Below are 16,977 nucleotides of genomic sequence, written 5' to 3'. Positions count from 1 at the left end.
AACTCAAATTAAATGGTAATTTTTCATTATTGCATCTAATTTTAATTACGTCTTTGTACATTCTGTGAATGCCAAGGGAATATAATTTTCTTTTAGACTAAATTTAAATGTTTAATCATGATAAATAAACTTGGGAAATAATAATAATAAGCGTCTTTGATTTACCAGATTTTATTAAAATGTACAAAATAAACAATATAGCAGATTTTAAAATAAATAAAGTATAGTTCAGAAATGTTAATGCAGAGTACAATATATAAAGAATACAGTCACTTCAAAAAAGATGACGAGGTCTTCTATGATCATTGTTATAACGCAAACAATATACATTTTTAGATAGTTGACAAGGATTCTCGTTCAAGGCGTTCTCATGGATCCTCAACATTGATCTTGCATGTATCATGCAATCTTGCATTGTACGAGTGCATCTAGAACGGTCAGAGGTCTTTGGATCGGTTTATGTAGAGAAGGGCATTGTCCATGTAGGGGGGGATCTTTGAACCTTATCTTGTGTTGTAACTCCTGCAATGTTTACATTATTTCTTATTACATTACATTATCTGGACTTCACTGACCCATCATGGTCAGGTTTTATGATCTGTGGGAGTAGATCTTCCAAGTCTATGTGCAAGAACCTTGGTTGCTATCTGTTGGTCAGCATTGAGTAAGCCCGTAGGCCTGATTGATGAATGTGAGTTTTTCTCCCCTTTTTAAAAGCTAATGGATGCAAAAGGTTCAGGCATCTGTCATTTAGACCTGGCACAATGATAGGGCAAAGCTCAGGTAAGAATGTTGCATATAATTAATGTGGGAAATTATGCCTATCAGCTAGCGTCCCTTCAGGTTTTTTTTTATATATGAACAACTTTTAATTTATATATTTGTTTATAAATATGCTGTATAAGTTGTTAATATTTATGTGTATATTTATTCATTTAGAACAGATCGTCACAATATCTTGTCATTTTCTGTGTAGGTTCAGGTTGTGAGGTTGGGTCTTTCCACTGTGGGACGGGCCGTTGTATTCCAGCAAGCCAGAGGTGCGATGGGACAACCGACTGCTCGGATAGCTCAGATGAAATTGGCTGCCGTAAGTAACTCTTCCAGACAATCACAAGGTCACACTGAACGCTGATAAAGAGTGACAAGTGTGAAATAGAGCCGTTTAGTTTGTAATCCATAAACCCGGAACAGAATTAGCATTAGCCATGTGTTCCCTCAGGAATTTAAAATGGGATTTTAGAATAGTTTTTGTTGACTCATTTTTTCACATACTTTTATTGATATAAATTATGTACAGTCATAAAACATGAATTTTAAAGCCTTTTTTGGGCTTTAAAAACATGTTTCTCACAAGTTAAATAAGAGTACGTCATCAAGCATGTAAAATCACACACAGGAAGTGAGCAGTAGCGTTAGCGCTCTTTTCAAACATTCATTCTAGCCCATGTATTCAAGAATTGAAAGTAATAAATACAATAAATTCTGCTGTAAAACTTGCTACCTATGGAACCACTACAAATCTGCTCAGATGACTGTCACAGATCCAGTCCAGAAGAAAACATTAAACATTAAGAAGTTAAAAGGTCAAATTAGGGTCTTTGCAATGTGGGACACAATACCCAGTGCAGTATACTCTGCTGCATACTGCACATTTTGGCAATTTTAGTAGGTATTCTGTACATACTGAAAGGTCACATACAAGTATAATAGTATACTAGTAGTTTTGTCTGTGTACAAAACAATCAGCTGCGTTTTTTTGCGGTGCATTGTGGGATTAAATGAGTGCACTCGATTACATTTCAGACACCACTACAAATGGCTGTCCCCTCGAATAGTGCCCTATTTAAGGGTGTGGGGGGGATTTCAGACACAGCCTAGGTCAACTAACAATGACAAGGAACACATGCAAACAGAACCAAACCAAAACAGAATATACAGATTATACGTTACAGCTTCATGACCTGCATATATAGCCTATGGTACGGGAGTAAAGTGTACAGCAATTACAACGTGATTAAAAAAATGAATGGCTTTCTTTTGCATGTAAATTAAGTATAATAATCAGACATTAATGAATCGATTAATTTGCAGAAGTTATTACTAAACACCTGTGCATGAAGTCATTAACGACTGATGTGCGACGGATGTTACTACGCTATAAGAAAAGATTTTTCGAAGTAGTGAATAAAACAATGATTATTGGATTACTTCTTACAAGAAAAACCTGTTTCAGTTTTTCTACTTTAATTCAATGTGCTGCTCGCCATTTATTTGTAAATAATTGAGAAGTTTACCAGCAAATTCTTGAGTGAAATTTTTTTCTACACCCAATTTTTTTTCAGTGTATGTAAACAATTGTGACAAGCTAGTTAATTTCTCCAGTAGTGATGCATCGATATAGTTAAGCAGCGAATTATGTTGTTGTATAGTAAATTCAGCCCAGATCTGATCTGATCTGCTAGTATGCAAAGTGTACATACTATATACTTCAGAAATGGTATAGATAGCATGCTATTCCGAACAACTCTGGCCCAATAAATAAGGAAAACGTTCAATTAATATGATCAGAAAAGTCAATTTCTTGGCATGCTTATTTCTCTGTCCATGTCTGTTCTTGCGTTCCTCTATTTATGAAATCTGTCAAGGAATTCTGAGCTATTTGAAATGAGCTCTCTTAGCGCAGGCCAGCTCAAATCTCCTCAAGCTTGGTTAACAATGCCGTCTCATTGCGCTCTTCCAGCCCAGCCCACCTGCGAGAGCGCTCAGTTCCAGTGCCTGAGTGACGGCGAGTGCATTCCTCAGCACTGGGTGTGCGATGATGAGGAGGATTGCGAGGATGGCTCCGATGAAAGGCAGCACTGCCGTGAGTACTCCTTATCTCTCTCCCTCACTTTCTGCTTCCATTTCAATTACGACTGTCCGTCAGAGCTGAGAGCTCCATTGACTCCCAGTAATGTACCGGGATGTAATTTCCGTCATGTCGGAGAAACACGATATCTCAGATGTGCAGGCATCAGTATGAGAAACAAAAGGCAAAGCGTGCATGTGTCGTAGGGAGAGCATCCCACTTTAGTGAAGACGAGGACCACCCAGCGCACTCGTATTATAATCATGTCTCTTTGATCTTTGCTGGCAGCTGGCAGGACGTGCTCCGGTTCACAGTTCACCTGTACGAACGGGGCCTGCATCCCGGGAGGATACAGGTGCGACCGAGTGCCTGACTGCCTAGATGGAGCAGATGAGAGGAACTGCTGTAAGTATTCTGCTGGCGTGTGTGTGTGATAGAGCTAAATAGCTAAATATATCTTACAGTCGTGTTGTACCATTCAACAGTGTTTTCCAAAAAGTCTCTTATGCTCACCAAGGCTGCATTTATTTGATCAAAAATACAGCTAAAACAGTAATATTGTGATGCAATTTTCTATGTGAATATATTTTAAAATGTCATTTATTCCTGTGAATTTTCAGCATCATCACTCCATTCTTCAGTGTCACATGATCCTTCAGAAATCATTCTAAAATGCTGATTTGCTGTTTAAGAAACATTGTTATTATTAATGTTGAAAACAACTGATCATATTTTTGTGGAATATTTCTTTAATGAATAGAAAGTTCTAAATAACGGCATTTATTTGAAATGGAAATCTTTTGTAACAATGTAAAAGTTTACTGTCAATTTTGATGAATTGAATGCATCCTTGCTATCCCCAAACCTTTTTTGTCAGACATTTTGTACCAAACACCATTGCAGCTATTTAGGTTCAAAATGGTTAAAGCAAGTAGTAAAATACAGTAAAAACCTAGTTTTTCATGAAATGAACAAATATAAGATTCTTATTTAATAACTTTCATATATATGCTGCTTAATAACAATATATACCACTCAGTATGCAAAGTTGCATTGCATTTAATGAATTTGCTTTAATAATGCACTAATTTTTTGCAAGTCCCAAAATAGGGAGGAAGCAAAACTACTCAAATGACACTTAAATATCAAAATAAGTGCATAAACATCTCAAAATTCATGATATTGCTTAATTTTACAGTGTGAATATAATTTTATAGTGTGAATATATGACATATTGTTTGAGGGAGGAAACACACACACTCACACACATACACAAGGTATGTGTGTTTCCTCCTCCCTCAAAGGCTCCTTTGGCATTTTAATCAATTTGTAAGATTAAGAGTCTCGCTGATGGACAGAAATGGCCACAATATGCTTCTTGTTTGTCAGAGTTGATTGCAGATTCCTCCGTGGATTAGTGCAAGTGTCAGTTCAGTTTCTGTGCCATCATTGAGCTCTTATCACATACTGCTTTACTGCAACAGACTTACTACACACATAACGGTTTATGTTTGGTTCCACATTAGCTTTATGCTGATTATTTGCTCGTACTGTACATTAAGAGCACTCACTGTATGGCGTACCTCAGTGGATGCTGGATTGTATTACTCAGTGATTATATTTAATTGAATGACTGAGTGATGGACAGAGTCTCTATTTCTCAGTGTACCCAGAGTGCTCGGAGCTGAGGTGTGCTAACGGTGCGTGCTATAACAGGAGCCAGCGCTGTGACCAGGTGCTCAACTGCCGAGACGGATCAGACGAGGCCAATTGCAGTGAGTATCTTTCCCTGGCAGGACACGTATATAGACACAGTCATCTACTGGATGGCCTGGAAAATGTTTACGCTACATTTACCACTGCACGATTTTGCAGCTATAATATTTGGTTATGTGAGAAATATATTTAAATGAGAAAAATGCAAATATATATATAATATTTAATATATGTGACCCTGGACCACAAAACCAGTCACATGGGTCCATTTTCTGAAATTGAGATTTATACATCACCTGAAAGCTGAATAAATAAGCTTTCCATTGATGTATGATTTGTTAGGATAGGACAATATTGTTTTTGGCCAGATGAAAATCTGGAATCTGAGGGTGCAAACAAATCGAAACATTGAGAAAATTGCCTTTAAAGTTGTCCATTCACATTTGCTCACTGCATTCACTCACAAAAATAAATGTTTTATATATTTACGGTAGGAAATTTACAAAATATCTTCATGGAACATGATCTTTACTTAATATCCTAATGATTTTTGGCATAAAAGAACGACAATGTTGACCCATACAATGTATTGTTGGCTATAGCCACAAATATACCCGTGCGACTTGTGACTGGTTTTGTGGTCCAGGGTCACATATATAATATTTGGTCCCACTTTATATTAAGTGGCTTTAAGTTCTATGTACTTACATCAAAAAATAAGTACAATGTACTTACTGTGTTCATGTTGTATTGTAAAACACTTTTGCTGCTATTGAGGTGTGATACGGGTAAGGTTAGGGACAGGTGTGGTGGATTGGGTAGGTTTAAGGTGTAAGGGAAGGGTCAACTGTGTAATTACAAATGTAATTACATAAATTAATTACAGCTATAATTACACGCAGGAATTTTTAAAATGTAAGTACAATGTAAAAACATGTAGGTACACAATAAGTCCATTGTATCAAATTATTAATTTCAATGTAAGTACATATTACTTAAAGCCACTTAATACAAAGTGGGACCTAATATTTATATTTTTCTCATTTTGTTCTGTGCACTGTTATTTTAGTATTAAGGTTTTTATTCATATTTTGATTCACGCTTATGTTTATATTTTCAGTTCACATTTCAATTTCAGTCTACATTTTAGTAATTTTGTTACATACTTTTTTATTAGTTTTTTGGTATTACTGTTATTTTTATTTATTTTTTCAGTTTTGGTATTAGTTAAGTTTTTGTTAATATTTATTTTAAATTAGTAGTTTTAGTGCTTCAACTTCAACTTATTTCAATTAATATTTATATAATTTTTTTTTTATTTCAGCTTTATTTCAATTAACATATTTTTTTTTAATAATTTTAGTTAATATCCCTGATTCTGTGAAACACAAAACAAGATGCTAAGCATAATAAAAAAATATGAATAACAGTGACTTGTGCACAACTTCTCAATTTTTATGAAGCCATTTGATCGTTTTTTGAAACGAACAAAGCAAATTTAAGTTATTTTTCACTGATTGTCCCATTCGCAGTCTTGTTTTTATTGTCGTGATTCACCGCGACATTCGAAAACCAATTACGTCTGCCATCAGTGATATCAAACCTGGTGCAATTTGTTCAAATGCGGCATTTGGGAATTGAAAACAGGGACAAATGATATTTGACAGGCTTAAATTTAGAACTGACCGCACACAGATCTATTGTATGGCTTCATATGAATCATAATATACTTCATATGTATACATAATATACTTCATATGAATCATAATATACATAATATACTGCATATATTGGGTGAATACGACACAAGGTTGAATAAACAATGACAAAAATGTACTTTCGTGTAGTTATTTTCCACTGTATTAAACTATATTTAACTTTTGTGTCAAATTGTGTCATGGATGTGTCTTGGTTGTGTTCAGCCCGGCGGTGCAGCAGCGGTCAGTTTCAGTGCAGTAACGGAGAGTGTATTCCTCGTGGATACGTCTGCGACCACGACGATGATTGTGGAGACAGAAGTGATGAACAGAACTGCAGTACGTAGATTTCATTTTGCACATTTTTCCACATCTAAATCATAAAGAATGTAAAAAGGTAACATAAAGTAGTAGCTTAGAAAAGCCTGTGTATATGCTATCTACAGCCTACCCAACCTGCAGAGGAACATACTTCACCTGTCCCAGCGGCCGCTGCATTCATCAGGTCTGGCTGTGTGATGGAGAGGACGACTGCGAGGACAATGCGGATGAGAAAGGCTGCGGTAAACATTTGAATTGTTGCTCTGCATGCTAATTATTGCAAAAACCAGGCTTCATTTTCATTGTTTTCTTAATATGAATATGGGCTGAAATTGTGTTTTATGTGATGTGTTTAGACAATGTACAGCGTGAATGCTATCCAGGGGAATGGCCGTGTCCTTCTTCTAGTGTTTGCATCCCTCTTGACCACCTCTGTGACGGGACGGTACACTGTCCTGACGGAGAAGATGAAACCAACATCACTGCTGGACGCAACTGCAGTGAGTTACCACTAAAGCCACTGTAACACTAGTGTTCTTTTAGTATTATCAATATACTAGCCTATTATAATATGTATTCATATTTTTAATCAGCTTTTATTTTTATATTTTGAGTTTTTATTTTTGCGATGCATTTTATGTGCTTTTGTACCTTTAGTGTCTACCTGTATATCATATCTATGTCTAGATTTTATTTCAGTTTTAGTCATTTTAGTACTTCAACTTAAAACCTATTTTATTTCAGTTCTTATTTTCAGTTATTTCAGATCTAATATTTATATTCTATTTATTTTATTTTATTTTATTTGGTGTAGAAACAACACAAATAATTAACAAAAGAATCAAAAAGACTTTCAAAGTAAGAGTGAAAAGTGAAAAGACTGAAATAGTATTTTTTATAAAACATACTCCAATAGCCTTTGTTTTATCTACTATTGACTTTTTTCATTACCTTTATTATTATTTATTAACTTCTTAAAACTTTTTTTTTACAGTTGTAACAATAACAACACATTTATCTTTTTTTTTTTATTCATGTGCCCTCATCTTTAATGATATCTCTTCTCTGATGACGTGTTTACTGGCGTGAGGGCGGGACAACCTGTCACTCACATGAGATCGACCAATAGCAAACCACAACCCAACCAATCAATCTAACATTTCGAGTGACGTAGCTGTGTTTTGTGTCAGGTATATGGCGCTGTGCATCCCTGAGCTGTGAATATCATTGTCACGCCTCTCCTGACGGAGGAACCTGCGCCTGTCCTCCAGGATATGTGGTCAGCAGAAACGACAGCCGCTCATGCATCGGTAACACGTTTGATTGGTGATGAAAATGGTTATTCACACACTCAATCAAACTTGACATGAACTCAACTCTATCCCTGTATTTTGTGCACATGCAGATTATGATGACTGTAGTCTATGGGGTATGTGTGACCAGCTGTGCGAGGATCGGATCGGAAGCCATCGCTGCAGCTGTCGAGAGGGTTACCTTCTGGAGCAGCACAGATACTGCCGAGCAAATCCCTCATGTAGGTTCATTCAGGCCTCTAACATCCCTGTGTGTAGAAGCTGTCTGGTGGAGTACTGGAATTTCTTCATTGACATTCTGTTTAATTCAAGTTTATTTGCTTCAAAGCAGCTTCACAAAAATGCATGGTCTGTTATCAGTCAGATATGAGTGCCAAGTAAAGTCACCTTTATTTATAAAGCACTTTATACAATATAGTTTCAAATTGCTTCACAGTGATAAACAGGAAAATAACGATCAATGATGCAAACTATGAGACAAAATATGAGACAAAATCACATTCTGCTCTGAAAAAGACAATAGTGACATTCAGCGCAATTCAGTTCCGCTCAGTAACTGTGGAAAGTTCATCACAGTGTGTCATAGATATAAGATAATACAAGTTATGTAGCAGATTAAGAAGACACAATGAACATGTTAGGCAATGATTACAGCTTGTGTTCATAATGATTACAATATAAAGTTGACGTCCTTTGAAATCTTCGCAAAAATTTTTTTTACATTTTTTAAAATTAAGTAATATAAATATATTTTACTTTTAGTATTGTTCTTTTTATACATTTATTTGTTTTTATCTTTTTGCTGTTATGTCTGCATTGTATTTTCCTGCATGCTTTCACTTATGTATCATGGCTTTCAGACTAATATTCCTAGTGCTAACTGTTATCTTTTATGTCCATTAATCAGGCTTTTAGCAGGCCATCTCTCTTCAAGCGCCCCAGTTTGCATTGAATGCCATCATGTTATTAAGCTCCTGAAATGTCTGCCTCCCAACCATTTGTTTGGCAGGCCTGGGAAAATGAATAACAAGCGCTGGCACCAAACAGCCAATCCTCAACTCTCTCACATTAGTTATGTCTTATCAAATGTACATTATATTATGTGAGCTGTCTGAAGATTGTCAAACCGTATCCTTCATTTTGAAGGCATATTCCTAAATGAATCCACTTTGTTTGGTTATCTTTAGCTGGGATGCCCTCTCTGATATTCTCCAATGGGAGAGACTTGCTGATTGCTGATGTCCACGGACACAGCGCTCAAACCCTGGTTGAGTCCCAGAACAGAGGAGTTGCTGTTGGTGTGGACTTCCACTACCAGCTGAACAGGGTCTTTTGGACAGACACCATCCAAAATAAGGTAAAATGGACCTCAGAATAAGAACAACAATCCTTGCAGGTTTCATATAGTTCCTAAAAATGAGCAGGGCTAGGCAATTATATTATATATAAGAGTTTTTCTTTTTTCTTTTATTCAACAAGGATGTATTCAATTGATCAAAAGTGTAAAGACATTTATTTATTTATGTTACAAAATTTGAAAAAATGCTGTTTTTGAACTTTGTGTTTTTCAAAGAATCCTGAAAAATGTTTGGTATCTACAGAAATATTAAGCAGTTTTCAACACTGATAAAAATAAGAAATGTTTCCTAAGCAGCAAATCATCATATTAGAATGATTTCTGGAGGATCATGTGACACTGAAGACTGGAGGAATAATGATGAAAATTCAGCTTTGCATCACAGGAATAAATTACATTTTAAAAGATATTCAAATTGAAAACAGTTATTTTAAATTACAATAATATTTCACATTCACATTTTTTCTATTTTAAATTAGTGCAGATAAATGCAAATAAATGCAGCCTGGGTGAGGATAAGAGACTTATTTTAAAAACATTTTAAAAACGTATCAATCCCAATCGTTTGACCTGGTGTGTAATCTCAATATTTTTCAGTCTTTCAGACAAGGTTGATATTTTTGTAAATAATTTTTTCAATCTAACATTTCCATCAAACAGCCTTTAGTAGTTGTTTAATGCAAGTTGAAAACAGTTAAAATCTATTAAAAAAATGATGGCGCAATATTTACAATATTGCTTAACTTGATTATATTTTTATGGTGTTAGCAATATCATTGGATATATTGTGAATGTTTGAGATTTATATCGGCCAGTTCTAATTGCTTTACTGCTCATTGTTTTCAAAGCTCAGTGTGTGGCATTAATGTTTCCCACTTGCATTCATTTAATGCTCTGGCACCTGCCACGGCTTCTCAGCTTTCCTGAATTTAATAAGTGGCATTTCACAGATTACTGAAGTTCTAACCTTGTCAGGCCGAGAGATATCGATGTTACATTTGTTGTTGATAACAAAGCTCTGCATTATACCAGCTCTTCCTCCTTGGACATGTACTAACGTCCCTGACCCTCAACACACACTCACACATACAATCATTGTGCCAGTCAGACTGCTCTGATCTCACCTCATACACCCCAGCAACAACGTTTGGCTAAAGGCCCAAACAGAGTGTGCCAGCATCTTCCAAGCCTCCCTAAACTCTTCCTGAAGCAATCAGGACCAGGAAATATTATGTTAACCCTCAGAGACCCACTTAGAAATTAAAACAGATTTAACGTCTATATATAATATCTGTTTTCACTAAAAATAGGTTACAACTTCATATACCTCTCAAATGCATGATTGCAACAAGTTAATGATTGTGTAATGTGAATTTACTGTAGTAGTTATGTTATATGAATATATACACACACTACCATCTAAAAGTGTGGGTCTGTAAGATTTTATTGAATATCTCTTGAATGCTCATCTGTTTGATAAAAAAAAAATACAGTAAAAATAGTAATATTGTGAATTATCATAAAATCAACTGTTTTCTATTTTAGTATGATAATATTTTAAAATTTAATTTATTCCTGTGATCAAAGCTGAATTTTAAACATCATTACCCCAGTCTTCAGTGTCACATGATCATTCAGAAATCATTCTAATATGCTGATTTGGTGCTCAATAAACATGTGAAAAACAGTTGTGCTGCTAGAAATGTATTGTTTTTTCCACCCCAGGATATATATATATATATATATATATATATATATATATATATATATATATATATATATATATATATATATATATATATATATATATATATATATATATATATATATATATATATATATATATATATATATATATATATATATATAGTGTGTATACTGCTACTTTTAATCAATTTAATGCACCTTTGCTGAATAAAAGTATTATTATTATTTTTTTTAAATCATGCTAAACTCAAACTTTTGAATAGTATAGTATATGTTGTATATGTACGCTTGAATCTATTTGGTTGACAAACATTCTGTAATTATTTTCAGGGAAACGCACAGCTAAAGTAGTTCCAGGCAGGTTTTGACCGCATCGCATGTCCATATCACTTCGCCAAATGATTTCAGTTATTTCAAAGGTCCTTACAGATTACAACAGCAAAAGAGCCAAAGCCCACAACGACACTGAACAAGCAAATAAATATAGTAAACAATTGGATAAAACGACAAATTATTTCTTGCCACAAAATTAAAATGTATTATGTACGGAAAGCACATACTTACTTTCTCCCTCTCTCTCTCCTTTTCAAACACACACACATATAGTTCAGACACACACTCGCACAGAAATGTGTTGTCAGCGCTGCTCTGATGATTTTATCAGTAAAATAGTTTAGCAACTTAAAAGCTACATCCCATTTCTCACTAGCGTGGAAATAACGGCGCTGTTCTTGAATCTGATAAACTTACAGTTTCGCTATTAGTAGAGACGCTGCTGCCGAACACTGTTGAGACACACACAGACTCAGGTAATTCACACACGCTTAATCTCTCTCACTCTCTCTCTCTCTCTCTATTAACTGTTAATAACTGCTATCAATGGCTCAGTTCTTTGTTAATAGCTTTAAAATGACGTTTTGGCATAGGAAGAGATGCGTAAGAAATTAGTCCTACACACAAGAGCATTTTAAGGACAAAAACCTGACAAATGTCTTGAAATACAGCATCTGAACCATGCCTTGAAGTGTGGTAACCGTAGTATAAGCGGGATAATTGACTCTCATCAGTTTAATGATTGGAAAATAGTGCACAACGGCCAAAAAGTTATATTCTAAAAACTAATATTCTTTCCTTAATTCCCAACATAGAACTGAGAGTGCCTTGAAAACCCTTTGTTTTCCGTTTTGTTTTGCTAATTGCAAAATTCTCCCCAACACAAAAAAAATATGAGGAAAAAAAGAACTATCAGTGCTTTGGTGTTGAGGCTATGAAGGAAGTTGGCTCTCCGTCAGCGGAAAAGGGAATTCTTCAACTGATGCCTGTAGATACTGCTAATACGATAATAATGGGCGAGCAGTCTGGCTCCCAAAGGGCTGCAGTCACGGTAACTGGCTCACATCGGTGCTAGACTCTACATTTTTCTAATCTCCAGAAAGTGTCTGATATGCAGGAGAATGCGTGCATATTTCTGCGTAATTTTACGCAACCCGAGAGGATCTGGAGTGACCGTGCAGTATTCGTGTTCCCCATGTTCAGTCCCTTTTTTACGCATTTTTTGGCCAGCTCAAAGAGCTTTGTTTCAAACTCTTGGCTACTTCGTGATTTGGAGATCAGCCATGGAGCAAAAAAAGTGGGTACATACAAGGAGACGGGTTTCTGCGATTAGTACCCCAACATAACACAATGCCGGTAGAGACTCTTCGCAGGGGGTCTGGAAAGAGCCACACCACCAAACCACCTTCACAGCTTGAGTTTCTGTTAAACGGGTCAGCTAAGAATCATAGTCTTTTAGACGTTTGGCTCTGGTTTCCAAAGGGCGAAGCCTGCAAAGAGCAATGGTGCCTTAGCTTGTGTTATGATGCCAAGGGATCCAGCCTGAGAAACTGGTGCCATCTTTTAATCAGTAGGGCAGTGGTTTCAGAGTACCACCTCTGGGGCAGCGGAGAAAGGCAACCTCTCAGATGTTAGATGATACAAGCCAGACAATAATCTTATTACCCATGATTATTTAAGAAGAGAATATAATGTCAAGTTTTGACCAAGTTTTGATTGTTTTGGTAGGATTCTAAACCTTAGATCAGGTTGGACTTACATAGGTTGATTTCGTGCAGCATACTAGGAAATAAAGCATAGCCATGCTGTTTACCAGCCAAACTTATGAGTTTGGTTGTCTATTGTGATCTTTAAAGTGAAGCTGGTTGAACCTGTGTTGTTTTAGTATTATTTATATGCTATTAGTAAGAAATAATCTAAAGCTAGCTGTGCATTAAACAATTATAATGCATGACATGAAGGCAAAGAACCACCAGACGCGAAGCCAAGGTGCATTCAAATCGTTTAATACCCAGCCCGTGTGTGTGTGTGTGTGTGTGTGTGTGTGTGTGTGTGTGTGTGTGTGTGTGTGTGTGTGTGTGTGTGTGTGTGTGTGTGTGTGTGTGTGTGTGTGAATTAACTGCGTCTGTGTGCAGCTTCTCTCTCAAAGAATCTGTGAGTTGAATTACTTCAAAACCAGCGATGAAACCCCCTCGTTGCTGAGAAATATAATGTAGTGATGCTACTTTTATTAATAAAAGTTAAGGCGGAAGCGTTGATAACAAGTTTCTGTGGGTGTGCAGCGCGATCTCCGTTGTGTGCGAGTGACACATGTCTGTGTGTGCTTCAATAAAAACAGCACATTAATATAGCACAGTGATTACACTGACTTGGAACTAGCTGTCCATTAAACGGTTTTATTGCACACCTTCCAGCCAATCAGAATTGAGTATTCAGACAAACCATGGTATAACAGTTGTTATAAATATTTTAAATTAGCTTTTATTTTTATATTTTTCAGTTATCATTTGAATTTTTTTAAAAATTTATTTTATTTAATATTGCTATTTAGGTGTAAGTTTTGTTATTTCAGCTTTAGCTTTCGTTCAGTTTATTTATTCACTAATTCTAATTATTTTAAATTTTTTTACTTATTTTTGTTTAGTATAAGTTTTTCATCTAATATTTTATTTTTATAAAAAAAAAACGCTATTAATCATTTTTAGATTTAATATATAAATACATTTATTTATTTAGCAATTTTGGTTCATTGATATTAATTATTTAATGTATCATATTTATTATTTTTAATATTTTATTTATAATATTATATATTAATATATATATATCAAATATATTTATTTATTTAGTAATTTAGTTAGTAATTTTATCAACTTGCATTTTATTTCAACTTTATTTCAGTGTAATAAACTTAAGAACTCTACAACAAATGCCGGTCTTTTCAGCAATGTTAAAACCTCAGCAACAGCTTCCCTAACCAGGTGTTTTCTCCAAATAGGTGTTTTCCGTGGATATGGATGGGTCGCATTTGCAGGTGGTAATGAACGTATCCGTGGACTATCCTGAAAACCTTGCCGTGGACTGGGTGAATAACAAGCTGTATGTGGTGGAGGGCAGCGTCAACAGAATCGACATGGTGGACTTAGACGGGAGCAACCGGGTCACGTTGATCGCCGAACACCTGGGCAACCCAAGAGGTCTCGCGCTTGACCCGACTGTGGGGTGAGTTCCCAGAGGAGAGGTTAGACGGTTCCCATTGACTTTAATCTTACCCTAGCTTCCTCCACATAATCCGCGCCCATTGTTAGTGAAATCATAAAGCTGATCTCGGATCTGCAGCATCAGATACTGAGAACGGGAATGTTGTACACTGTCTGTAAGGATTAGTCAGAAGTAATTAAGCAAAGATGAGCTTCATGGAAACCAGATAGGGCCGTATTGCCAGGTGGCCCCCTGCTAAATTGAGAAGTGACAAATAATGCGTAAAGTTGAATCGCTATGGATCGTGTTTGAAAATAAAGTTCTTTGGGTATTTATTTCAAAATCTCGTTCTTATCCCCAAGGGTTTATCTGTAACCCAATACTGTCCAAACTGAGCGCTAACAGTATATTAGAGTAAATACCTTTGAAATTCAAGTTGCTCTTCAAGTCTTTCAGTGCAACATTAGATTGATAAATCATGGTTTAATATAAGATTATTTCCTCTTTTTATTGTAGACAGTAAATGTGATTATACTTGTGTCACAATGAGTTTATTGTGTTTGAGTTTAGGTACCTCTTCTTCTCTGACTGGGATACTTTGAATGGGGAACCAGGTTTGGAAAGGGCCTACATGGATGGCACCAATCGATATGGGATCATTAGGACCAAACTCGGCTGGCCTGCTGGGATTACTTTGGACCTTGAGGCCAAGAGAGTGTATTGGGTGGACAGCCGTTACGATTATATTGAAACCACAACCTACGATGGCTTGCACAGGTATCTTCTACAAGTTGCAGAGATGTTTCATTTGGGAATGCATGCTGATTTTCCCATGTTGTTTCCACTTTTCAGAAGTGTATTAGGCTCTTATTTGAATTCTCCGATAGGAAAACGGTGGTTCATGGTGGTTCTGTGATTCCTCATCCATTTGGCATTGCTTTGTTCGAGCATTCGGTCTACTACACTGACTGGACCAAGATGGCAGTTATGAAGGCTAATAAATACAGCGACAACAGTCCTCAAGAGCTCTACAAGACCTCTCAGAGACCACATGGTCTGACTGTGGTCCATTCATACAAACAGCCCTTTGGTAAGCAGCCTAGAAAGTGCATGTGCCACTCAGTATGATTAAAATTAAACTGCTTAGATGTCGCCAACAGAATTTTAGTTCGATAAGTATGTGATTTCAGTGCAGTTTTGGTTTTACTGTGGTTTTGGTTCTATGAGTATTTTCAAGCAATGAGGCACAGCTTTATAGATCATTGAGGCAAACTGATGATATTCACACAGTGTTAACTACTTGGCACAAGCTGATTGGTTCATATCGCATCTCCAGCCAATGAGCTTGCTGCTCACAACATTTAAATGTCTGGTTAGCATTCACAATAGCAGTTTGCAGCAGTTCCTCTGAAACCCTCCACCTTCCCCAGCTCCACCTGTATAGATCTGCTATGGGTAATTTATAAATATCCTATTTGTGCAGCAGCAGTATGTCTTGCATACTCACAGCAGCATATCAGTGTATGTTTTGGCAGAAGCAAGTTCCTGTAGTTGCTCTTCAGCAGTTGCAGCGTAGCAGATCTAGGCTAATCCGCCAAGACCAAATACATTAACATTATCATATCCATTACCATGCTAAAAGTCTTCCGAGAGTTTTCATGATAGAACTAGAATTAAACTGAATACTGAAAATACCAATTGTCATTAGAACTGACTAATGTTAAGGCTGTGTGTCCACAAAAGCGTGTTTTCACACGGCTGCCGTATTTTTTCAATTGTTTTCAATGGGAGCGCTGCATTTTTAAAACACCATGAGCATAACGAGGCGCTGAGCGTTTTTTTCACACCGACGCGCCCAGCGTTTTTTACTGGTCGCCGAGAGTTGAGGAATATTCAACTTTGGGTAAAGCGCAGCGCTCATCACTGTCACTTTATACCCAGCTGTCCAATCACTATGGAGGAGGGGCGGGACTAATACCACACTGGCCAACCGCCACATTCTGTTTGTACAATGTCAACAGATGACAACAACAAGCATAATAATGGAACAAAATAATTTAAAACAAGAGCCAGAATAAGAAAAATAAGTTACATTGTATCGACATTTTAATATAGAATCGACACAGACACAAAATATGTGTGAAATGAGATACTAATAACACTTTCGTGGATATTCCGTATTATAACAAGCACAGCGTCTCAACTGAAAAAAATGCTGCACTGCCAAAACGCTCTCAAGCGCCCATAGCTAGGCGTTTTCAGCTGGCTAAAAACGCTTTGGTGGACACACGGCCTAAGTATAAAATAGACTATATTTGTATAAGTTTATATATTTGTATAAGTTTAAACTTTTTAAATTCAGTTTAAGTTTAAATCCAGATATGCAAATTGATACATGCACACACACACATAAATATATATATATATACATATACATATTTGAATATTTTGCAATAGACTATCAGAGATTTCCATTACGTA

General features: G+C 36.1%; 1 protein-coding gene across 1 annotated transcript in view; it reads left to right on the top strand.

Moving 5' to 3' along the window:
• The window catches only part of lrp2a (low density lipoprotein receptor-related protein 2a), a gene marked incomplete at its 5' end in the record, with an annotated part of 103,155 nt that overhangs the window by 11,230 nt on the left and 74,948 nt on the right, over positions 1-16,977 (top strand). The window contains 13 exons of the mRNA XM_081367703.1: positions 977-1,090; positions 2,744-2,866; positions 3,140-3,256; positions 4,516-4,626; positions 6,490-6,603; positions 6,711-6,827; positions 6,942-7,085; positions 7,776-7,895; positions 7,991-8,119; positions 9,086-9,255; positions 14,294-14,517; positions 15,067-15,273; positions 15,384-15,586. Coding sequence (XP_081223829.1) covers positions 977-1,090; positions 2,744-2,866; positions 3,140-3,256; positions 4,516-4,626; positions 6,490-6,603; positions 6,711-6,827; positions 6,942-7,085; positions 7,776-7,895; positions 7,991-8,119; positions 9,086-9,255; positions 14,294-14,517; positions 15,067-15,273; positions 15,384-15,586 — 1,893 coding nt within the window. The remainder of the gene's footprint in view (positions 1-976; positions 1,091-2,743; positions 2,867-3,139; positions 3,257-4,515; positions 4,627-6,489; positions 6,604-6,710; positions 6,828-6,941; positions 7,086-7,775; positions 7,896-7,990; positions 8,120-9,085; positions 9,256-14,293; positions 14,518-15,066; positions 15,274-15,383; positions 15,587-16,977) is intronic.

Source organism: Scardinius erythrophthalmus (assembly GCF_964197995.2).
Source record: "Scardinius erythrophthalmus genome assembly, chromosome: 6".
In the NCBI taxonomy this organism is placed as follows: domain Eukaryota; kingdom Metazoa; phylum Chordata; class Actinopteri; order Cypriniformes; family Leuciscidae; genus Scardinius; species Scardinius erythrophthalmus.
Note: the sequence above shows the minus strand (reverse complement) of the source record. Positions and strands in the feature narration are given on the sequence as shown.